A 10,701-nucleotide genomic window follows, 5' to 3' on the forward strand; every position below is an offset into this window, starting at 1 on the left:
TTCTTTAATATATATGAAACAATGGAGGGTTTGCTACCATTGGACACAAATTCATATAGCAACAGGGAAAGGAAAGAATGTCGCTGTGTGGTGCACAGAGAAAAATGGTTGATCTAAAATGTAACTTTTATTACAAATCTTTAAAATAGTAGCGAAGTATAGACACAGACATATACAGAACATAAACATGCAAGTGATTTAAAAAAGGATAATATATCCTATTGGATGTGACTACAATACTGTATCCCCACTGACAGAATTAATGATTTAATATCTATCTCCACGTATATGAAAAGACAATTTTTATTATTGGAGACCGATGGTTAGCCAGCCCTGCCCAAGCAATCATAGATAACTGATTATTATGACTGTGGTGAGTATCAACCCGCTTGCGAATCAGTGGCGGGTCCCGGGTGTGGGGTTTGGTCTCCGGTGCCTGTGCGTGGATGGTGTCTGATGTGAGCTGCCACTTTCACAGTCAGACCACCGTACTGCCGCAGTCCATAGCACGGAGTCGCAAACACCTCCCGCTGAAGGACGGGGTAAGCCACGGCGTCTAGGGATGGTGCGCCGGTGGCTTGCAGCCCATCTAGGCGGTCAGGAGAGACAGTGCTGATGTCAGACACTGCATCTCTGACCTGGCGTGCCCAGTGGCGACTGGCAGACGCTAGTGAGGCACTGGCTCGGCTGGTTACAATTCACAAAAATGTAAACATCGATATGTGGGGAAAGGGAGTAGGGAGTCACAACAATAAGCTGACGGGTCAGCGTACGCTTCGCTTATGGAAGCTTCATCAGGACCCACCTGGTCTGTACCGGTAAGCCCCTTATGTACCTGGTCTCTCATGTATATTCATGAGGAATGCCGGAAGTGGGCGTGTGCCTCCTGTTATTCCGTTGGTTAATTTATTTACAAAAAAATAGAGAAAAATGGATCGCATTGGATTATCTAAATATACGCAAGAGGAATCTCTTTAATGTAATCCCTTTAATGGCATAATATTTATTGTTCGGTCGTATGTGAAACAAGCCTCAAGGGTTATTGGTTTCTTATACAAATGTTCCCCTGTGTTTACTGTGGTGCTGAGATAATTGATTAATTGGTTTCCTTGTTAGGTGAATATTCTGTAAGCCATAGGGTCTGGAAATATGGATAAGCGTATGTGTTCTCCTATATTATTTGTGCAGGTTTGTATAGTTTCTACCATATGTCCGTAACATTTGATGGTCACACTCCTTGCTAATTCATAAGTCTTATATGACTAGAAGTTTGTTAATTGTTCTCAGTCTCTGAAGCAATCCAAAATTTCTAATGTTTTTTTGTCAAATGACGTTTGGCTGCCAAAAATTTGGACCGACCACAGCCGTGATTGGTGCCTTAGACGACCATAAAATGACTCAATGACCCCTAGATTCATAATGGTTTTTTCTTTCTTAAAAAGGAAAAAATATGGAAAAATATATGTATAAGGTGAAAAGGTGAAAATAAAGAAGGGGGGATGTTTTGGATTTGTTCGGTAAAAGGCACAGGGTGTAATCCTGTGATTGGAATTTGGTGTGAGTTGGATTGAAAAATAAGATATAGGTGATTGTTCGTGAGATCTGCTAATTGGATTGCTACATGTGTACACTGAAAAAAAAAATTGGGACAAATACGTGAAAAAAGGGGGGTAAAAAAATTCCAAAACACACTGTGTGATAAAATACGTGAGGGGAAAGGAAAAAAGGGGATGGGAACGTTGCCCGTGTTAGACGGGTGTCATGTGGATATTATAAAGGATGTGATTTAAGGGGCAGACTAGATGGGCCAAGTGGTTCTTATCTGCCGTCAAATTCTATGTTTCTATGTGATGTAAATGTGTTATCCTTTGATGGGGATAAATACTGTGTGCGGGGGGGTAACCAATATTTCCTATTAGTATTAAAGGGAGACACATATATGATAAGATGTGTTATACATGGATTGACCTTACACCTTCCAATGTTAAAGAGGAGACAATATATATGAGTATGTGTATATATTGACTGGTTAATGACTCATATAAGAAAATAACAAAAATACATGTTAATACATGTTTTTATTTTTATAGTACCCGTAGGTTCAGTAATACTCGCATAGTGCGCTGGTAAGTTTTCCTGAAACTTATGTGATGACGGACTCTAATGCTGTGTACACACGGGGGAGATGTATTGCTCAGCCATTATTGCTGAGCAATATATGGCTGAGCCATATATTGCTCAGTTTCTACTTTACATCAGCGACCAGAGATGGTCGATGATGAAAAAGAAACTGCCGGGGGGAGCCCGGCAGTGGTAATCAGCTGGTCGCAGGAGCATGTTCCTGTGACCAGCGATCACCACAGGGGCAAAAACGGGAGCGCGCACCCGGCGATATATCGCCGGTGCACACTCCCATTGCGGGCAATATGGTTGTTCAGCGACCATATTTCCTGCGATTTTGCACAAAATCGTCCCTGTGTGTACGCACCTTTAGTAGGAAGTGTTCATGCCTAATATTTTCACCGGTATCCTTCCCCATATATATTCGGGAAGGTGCGCGGGAGATGACGGGGAATACGCAAATATTCCCACCAAAGGGGATATTCCTTTCTGATATATCTATTATAGATTAGTTAATCTACCAGATATCTTTACGTTTATCCAGTGCCCTAAGAGGAGTACTGGGCTTGTGTATACGGTATGTGTCAAAAAGAGGGGGGAAAAAATTGAAAACCGGGGGGAAGAGAGGGAGTGCTTTATTCATGGAGGTGGGGAATCTCAAGTTGGGAATGTCAGCATCATAGCAAGGAGGTTGTTGAAAGAAATTTGGCAAAGAAGTGGGGGCACTATAGCAAGGTGTATGAAGAGAATATTGTAAACTGTTTATAGGAATACAGTATAATTATTTTCTTCGTTTAAGCCTCGCGGGGACATGGTATCCATCAAAAAGATTAAACAAGTCTACTGCTTCAGGAGTTCCCGGTCCCAGTCTCCCCTTCTGATCCCCATCTCCACCTTCATCATACCAAAGACTTTTAGACCCCTTGGGTCACCCCCATGGTATTTGTGAAAATGTCTGCCGACTGGCATCAAGGATTTAAATCTTTGTTGGTCTTTCATTGCATTCCTAATGCTTAGGTGGTGCTCAGAGATTCTCTTTTTTAACGGTCGGCGTGTCTTGCCAATATAGTGCTTTCCGCAGGGGCACTCCAAATTGTAAATAACCCCTGTGGTGTCACATGTTACATACTGACCGATTCTCCATGTTTTCCCATATCTGTCAATATAGGATTCTCGAGGGTTCATTAGGGAGCAGTTTTTACATGTCCCGCACTTAAATTACCCTTTCTTGGAGGTTAGGGCCTTCTTCTCTTTCTCAAAGTGACTGTGGACCAAAATGTCCCTGAGATTGTCACTTCTTCTCCAGCTGATATCCACTTTGTTCCCCAGGATTTTCTCTAAATCCTTATCTGTTTTTAGTATGTGGAGGTGTTTGTCCAACACACTCTGTATCTCCTGCCACTCCTGGAAAAATGTACTGATAAATCGAATTTGATCAGGTTGGTCATTTTTCTTTTTGTTAGGGACAAGAATTCTCTCTCTGCTATAACTGTTTACCTCCTTTCTGGCTTTTCGAATAGCCCTCATGCTACAGTATATCCCCTGTTGATCAGTCTGCCATCTAACTGATTAGCTCTCTCATCATATAGGGATTGATTAGAGCAGTTTCGCTTCGTTCTAAGGTATTCTCCTTTCGGAAGACCCTTCATTACAGGACGGAAATGTGCACTACTCCTATGTAATACGGAGTTGGTAGCCGTGTTCTTTTGAAAAATATCAGTGGTCAGTGACCCGTCTGTTTCTATGCAGATACGGAGGTCTAGGTACTCTACCTCCTTCTGACTGGCTTGGTAGGTAAGCTTAAGTTTGAGGTGGTTGTCATTCAATTTCTTAAGAAATTCCTTGAAGAGTTCGATGTTGCCTTCCCACACTATAAGCAAATCATCTATGTACCGTAACCATAATGATATGTGTTCAGTATATGGTTCATTTCTTTCTGTAAAAACATGTTTGCGTTCCCACCACCCCAGGTACAGGTTTGCATATGTGGGGGCACAAGTGCTCCCCATCGCAGTCCCCTGTACCTGGAGGTAGAAGTGGTCCTCACAAACAAAGTAGTTTCGTGACAGGACAAATTGGAGCAGTTTGATGATGAATTTATTGAATGACATACAGTATCCCTGTCCATACTGAGGAAATACCTGGAAGCCTGTATACCGTAAGTGTGGATAATACTCGTATACAGTCTCTCCACATAGCATGTGATTAACCATGAGTCTGAATTGAGGATCATACCCTGTATTTTATTGAGAACATCCATGGTATCTCTCACATACGATGGTAAGGTGGTTACAAATTCTCTTAGGTGGATATCCACAAATTGTGAGGCCTTCTCGGTGAGGCTTCCCATTCCAGACACGATGGGTCTGCCCGGGGGGTTTTCCTCACATTTGTGGATTTTGGGCAGCAGGTAAAGGGTGGGAATTCTAACGTTTTTGACTTCCAAGAATTCATACTGAAATAGCTCTCTAGGAAGTCATTTGTCGGATTAAATGTAAGTCGTTTGTAGCAGGCCACATCCCCTAGTTGGTGTGCCAGTTCTCATTGGTATTTCTCCTTTGCCCATAAGACCACATTCCCCCCTTTATCAGAGGGCTTAATTACAGTGTCTTTCCATTCTTTTATTTCCTTGAGGGCTTTTCTTTCAATGGCATTTAAATTATCCTCAAAATGGGAGAGGTGTTTATTCTGCTCCAGTTTATCTAAATCTCTGCTGACCAATTCTAGGAATATTTTTGCCTGTGGGCATATCGAGAAGTCAGGTAGAAATGTGGATTTCTTTTTGAGTGACTGAACTTTAGTGTTAGATGTACTCGCAGGTGGGATATCAGGCTCATTGTTGTCATCCAGTTCTTCTAGAATTTGCAGCATTCTCAGTAGGTATAGGCCCTGGAAAAATCAACCATAAAAAGTGACAGGTTTACGACTATCCCACATAAAAAGTGACAGGTTTATGACTATTCATGAATTAAACGGGTCAAGGGTCACAGATGGTCCTGTTTTGGTTTTACAAACTGGCCCAACACGGCTGATTGTTGTTACATCTGTTGCAAGCAATGACACTGTCAGAAAATAGCAAAAATTTGAAATGTTCACGTTTGAAATGGTTGTGCAATATGTCCAATATTTTAAAATTAATCATGTATATAAGCCCAGCTATGTTAAAAAGGTTATGATGTGCGGCTGACTTGTTCATATATATTATGAGCGACGGCCAGTGGGGCTGTTTTTCCCCCAATTCCTACGCTAAACATGCACAGTGCACAATCTGAACATGTTCAGAATTGTTCAATGTCAATACGGCGTTAATACGCCGATGTACGACTGGTCTAATTCACGTCTTGGCATATAATTCAGGCGCTGCAAAGCAAATTGTTATGAAGCGAAAAACGGGGTATGTTATTTCATAATATGCATTGCATTTTTGTAACGTATAAATGCGGCATACTATTGCCAATATTATGCTTTATGTGTGTGATAAGATTAAAACAATTAATCATACAGCTATATAGACTCTTGTTCAATGTCAATACTACGTTAACACGCCGATGTATGCATGGGCTAATTCGCATCTTGGCGCATAATTCAGGCGCTGCAAAGCAAATTGTTATGAAACGACAGGCGGTTATGTTACAGGGTCCATTTTAAGATCAAAATTTATATCTCATAATATGCATTGCATTTTTGTAACGTATAAATGCTGCATACCGGGAGCAATATTATGTTTTATGGCTGTAATAAGCTTCAAAATAATTCATACCGCTGTATCGCCATATTTAATATCCAATTGTTCAGAATGATATGAACTGGATCATTTATGAAAAACATTGTGTATACAACAACACTGTAAATAGTTATTATAATTCAAAGAATAACAAGGCAAAAACTAATATATTCCTTTTATAAAAAATCATTATGTCGTACTTAAAATTGTCCCTTTCATATAGTGTATTTTTCTCCCAATTCTCCATAAAGATATTATTATTATTATTATTATTATTATTATTATTATTATTATTATTATTTTATTTATAAGGCGCCACAACGGTTTTGCAGCGCCGTACAAAGGAACAATACAGGGAGACAAAACTTGGCATAACATTGAATAAATAACAAAAATACAGTACAAATAAAGAGCACCACAGTTCAATACACATTACAGCTTAAATGTAAGTAGTGAGGACCCAATCAACATACAACTAGAGGCTTGAGGCCAATGATGGAGATGAGTATGAAGATGGTCACTGAGTGTTGGAGTAAAGGAGAGCTGTGAGTGAAATGTGAAGAGAAGTGGGCTTTGACAACAGGAGGGAAGAGGGCCCTGCTCAGAGGAGCTTACAATCTAGTAGGAAGGGGAGACAGACAGATTACAAGAGGTGCAAGCGAGGGGGTGGTGGTTAGATAGCAGGATGTAAACAGGCAAGGGGTTGGAGAACCAGCTGGTTTATGCAGTGGAAGGGTACGCTTTGATGAATAGGTGAGTTTTCAGTGCCCGTTTGAAGCTTTCCAAGGTCGGGAAGAGTCTAATGGAGCGGGGGAGTGCGTTCCACTGAAGGGGTGCAGCACGGGCAAAGTCCTGTACTCTAGCATGGGAAGCAGTGATCAGGGTGGAGGAGAGACGACAGTCGTCAGCTGACCGTAGAGGGCGGGAGGGTGTATAAATGGAGATGAGGTTAGAGATATATGGAGCAATGGAATTAGAGATGGCCCTGTATGTGAGTGTGAGGTGTTTGAAGAGGATTCTGTAGGGGAATGGAAGCCAGTGCAGATTTTGTTGAAGGGGAGTAGCAGAGTTAGAGCGGCGGGAGAGGAAGATAAGCCTTGCTGCAGCATTGAGGACAGATTGGAGAGGAGCTAGTTGGGATTGAGCGAGGCCAGTGAGAAGAGCATTACAGTAGTCAAGCCGTGAGATGACTAATGAGTGGATGATCAGCTTAGTTGCACTCTGTGAGAGAAAGGGCCTGATGCGAGCAATGTTGCGTAACTGGAACCGGCAAGAATGGGCCAGGGCTTGGATGTGGGGTGCAAAGGAGAGGGAGGAGTCAAGAGTGACACCCAGGCAGCGGAGTTGGGGAACAGGGGAGATGATGGTGTTGTTAACAGTGATAGAGATATTAGTAGGGGGCATAGCTCTGGGTGGGGGAAAGATAATAAGTTCGGTTTTGTCCATATTCAGCTTCAGAAATCGCTCAGACATCCAGGTAGAGATGGCAGCGAGGCAGTTGGAAACTTGAGAGAAAACAGTGGGGGACAGATCAGGAGAGGAGAGGTAGATTTGGGTGTCATCTGCATAGAGGTGATATTGGAAGCCAATGGAGTTAATGAGTGCACCCAGAGAGGAGGTGTACAGAGAGAACAGAATGGGGCCAAGGACGGAACCCTGAGGGACCCCGACAGGAAGGATAGAAGGTGGTGAGGTAGAGCCAGAGGCAGAGACTGAGAAGGAACGGTTGAAGAGGTAAGAGGAAAACCAGTTGAAGACTGTGCCAGAGAGGCCAATGTTTTGGAGTGTGTGGAGGAGGAGAGGGTGATCCACAGTGTCAAAGGCAGCAGATAGGTCCAAAAGGATAAGCAGGGAGAAGTGACCCTTGGATTTAGCTGACAGCAGGTCATTGGTGACTTTCACTAGGGCAGTCTCAGTGGAGTGAAGTGGGCGAAAGCCACATTGAAGGGGATCTAGGATGGAGTGGTCAGACAGGTAGCTGGTGAGACGCCTGTAAACCAGCCATTCTAGTATTTTAGAGGCAAATGGGAGAAGAGAGATAGGGCGGTAGCTTGTGGGAGATAAAGGGTCCAGGTTAGGTTTTTTAAGAATAGGCGAGACCAGAGCGTGTTTGAAGGGTGAGGGAAAGATGCCAGTAGAAAGAGATAGGTTAAAGAGGTGAGCAAGGTGGGAGCAGCCAGTTGGGGAGAGGGAACTGAGGAGACGGGAGGGGAGAGGGTCCAAGGGACAGGTAGAGGGGGGAGAGGATGAAATGAGGGAGCGGACTTCCTCAGCTGTAGTAGGGCAGAAGGATGACAGAGTGCGGTAGTTGGTAGGGGAGGATGATTGGGGTGGGTGGGCAGCAGAGGGGGTATGGAAGGAGATATCATGTCGGATTACCTCAATTTTAGAGAGGAAGAAGGAGGCAAAGTCAGTGGCAGTGAGGGATGAAGGGAGGAGGGGTGGTGCAGGGCGAAGTAGAGTGTTGAAAGTATCAAAGAGACGTCGGGGATTGGAGGAATGGGAAGAGATGAGAGATTTGAAGAAAGATTGTTTGGTATAGGAGAGAGCAGCGCTGTAGGAGGAGAGAATAAACTTGAAATGGAGGAAGTCTTCCAGAGAGTGAGATTTCCTCCAGAGGCGTTCAGCAGAGCGTGCACATTTTTGCAAGTATCTAGTTATTTTGTTGTGCCAGGGTTGTGGTTTAGAGCGTCGAAGGGGAACAGTGTGGAGGGGGGCTACAGAGTCGAGAGCAGAGGTGAGAGAAGAGTAATAGAAAGAGGCAGCCTGGTTGGGGCAAGTCATGGTTGAGAGAGGAGAGAGGAAAGTCTCCAGGGAAGACAGGACAGTGGGGTCAAGAGATCCGAGGTTACGTCTGGTGACTGTGGGTCTGGGCAATGAGGGGAGAGGGGAGGATGAGAGGGTGTAAGAGAGCAGATTGTGGTCAGAGAGTGGGAAGGAAGAATTAGAGAAATCAGAGAGATTACAATGGTGGGTGAAGACTAGGTCAAGGGAGTGTCCGAGATTATGAGTGGGGGTGGAGGTCCATTGAGAAAGTCCAAAGGAGGTGGTAAGGTCAAGAAGGTTAGAGGAGGCAGCATTATTGATGTCAATAGGAATGTTAAAGTCACCGAGGATGATAGAGGGGAGGTCAGAGGCAAGAAAGTGTGGAAGCCACGCAGCAAAGTTATCAAAGAAAGGGTGCAAATTTTGTACCCACAGTCGGCCCTTGTTTTTGGACATAGTGTCCACCATTAAACTCAAAATGGTTGTGAGTTAAAATGAACCTAATGCCCTCTATGAGGAAAGATTTTTCTTTTTCAGTTACCCCATTGTCCTCTTCAAGAACCTGTTGTACTGCTTCTAATCCTTTGGTATGTGGTATAGATGTATATAATGCCTGTACATCCACTGTGTCCCATCTATACGTAGGATGCCAAATTACGTTTTGTATTGCCTTTAAAATTTGTGTAGAATCTCTTAAGTATGATTTTTGCGGTTTTACGTATGGTTGTAATTTGTAATTCTAAATAGTGGGATAAATTAAATTTCTATATGCTTCCGAAATGTAAGCTGAGCGGTCTTGGAGGACTACTGCGCCTCCTTTATCCACTTTTTTATGACCAGCTCGTCATCATTCTTAAGATCTTTTAAAGCTCTTTGTTCTTGAGGGTTAAGATTGCTAAACATTCTATTATTGATTTTTAAAGACTTAAAGTCTTCTTTTACCAAATTAAAGTACATATCTATATGAATTCCTCTAGATTCGATTGGGTAAAATTTAGAAGGTAAGGCCGCAATGGGTTTAGGAGTTTGTGAATTTATAGATGGATTTTTCAAGAAATGTCTTTGTAGAGTAAGGTTTCTTACATATTTATTCAAGTCTATGTAAAGATCAAACTTTTTAGAGTGTTGATCTGGTACAAATTTGATTCATTTATTTAATATTTGGATTTGTGATTCGGATAGAGTCTTCTTTGTGAGATTGATGAGTCCTGTATTTTATCTCTCTGGGGGAAGATTCCTTTCCTCTTTTTTGGGGAATTTTCCACCCCCTCTCTTTCCCCTTCTCCTAAGGACCTTTTTATTCCTATGGGGGATTCTAGTCTCGTATGTGTAGTTTCCTGTATATGCTGAAAAATTCCTCTCCTTTTCTCTCCTAAAAAATGAGTATTATTTTGTGGAGACGGTGATATGAAAACTTCATAGCGGTTAGATGTTTCTGGGTAGTATCTACCCCTTGGTGGAGAATAGCGTTTATTAGAGTATTTTCTCAGATTTCCATGATAGGGGGATCTAGGGGGATCTATATGATCTAATTCTATTTCATCCTTGATAGGAATCTCTCTGTCTTGGGTAGCTATGATCTTTTATACTATAGTGTACTTCATCTCGCTCATCTCTATACTGGACTTGGGGTCTAGATCTAGGTAATTGGTTAAAGTTGCTGTTATTAGAATTATTGGATTGAGGCCAATCACAGACTTTACCATTATCATAATCTTGCTTGTCCCTATAGAATTATTTCTGTTTTCTATAGATTATTTCCGTCTCTAATGAGTCAAGTTTCCCTTGTAGATCAATCACATCTTTTTTTTTAAATCATCATCCTCTTCAAATTTAGTCATAACTGATTCCAGTTTTTAAGTTCATCTTCTATTTTGTTTAATTCCTTTTTCATTTCATTGGTTATTAATCCGGTCAATTTCATTGAACAATCATCCAAAGTTGTGTTGCAATTGTCTAGGAATTCATCATTTTCCTGACCCATAGTAGGTTTTTAAGAATTTGTAGGCTCTGAGGCGACTCTTCAGACTATTCTCCACAAAATAAAAGAATACAGTATGATTTTGGGCTTCTCCATTAACCAGGACAAG

General features: G+C 42.1%; 1 protein-coding gene across 1 annotated transcript; it reads right to left on the bottom strand.

Annotated features, from left to right (window-relative positions):
- Positions 1 to 4,662: 4,662 nt before the first annotated feature.
- LOC146049590 (uncharacterized) lies at positions 4,663 to 9,568 on the bottom strand. The gene is made up of 3 exons (XM_083166111.1): positions 9,420 to 9,568; positions 6,614 to 8,498; positions 4,663 to 5,010 (listed from the first exon to the last, which is right to left on the bottom strand). Exons 1-3 carry the CDS (start codon positions 9,566 to 9,568, stop codon positions 4,663 to 4,665), a joined length of 2,382 nt encoding a protein of 793 aa, XP_083022237.1.
- Between the last annotated feature and the right edge of the window lie 1,133 nt (positions 9,569 to 10,701).

This window comes from Crinia signifera, chromosome 12 (genome assembly GCF_055691185.1).
Source record: "Crinia signifera chromosome 12, ASM5569118v1, whole genome shotgun sequence".
NCBI classification, from domain to species: Eukaryota; Metazoa; Chordata; class Amphibia; order Anura; family Myobatrachidae; genus Crinia; species Crinia signifera.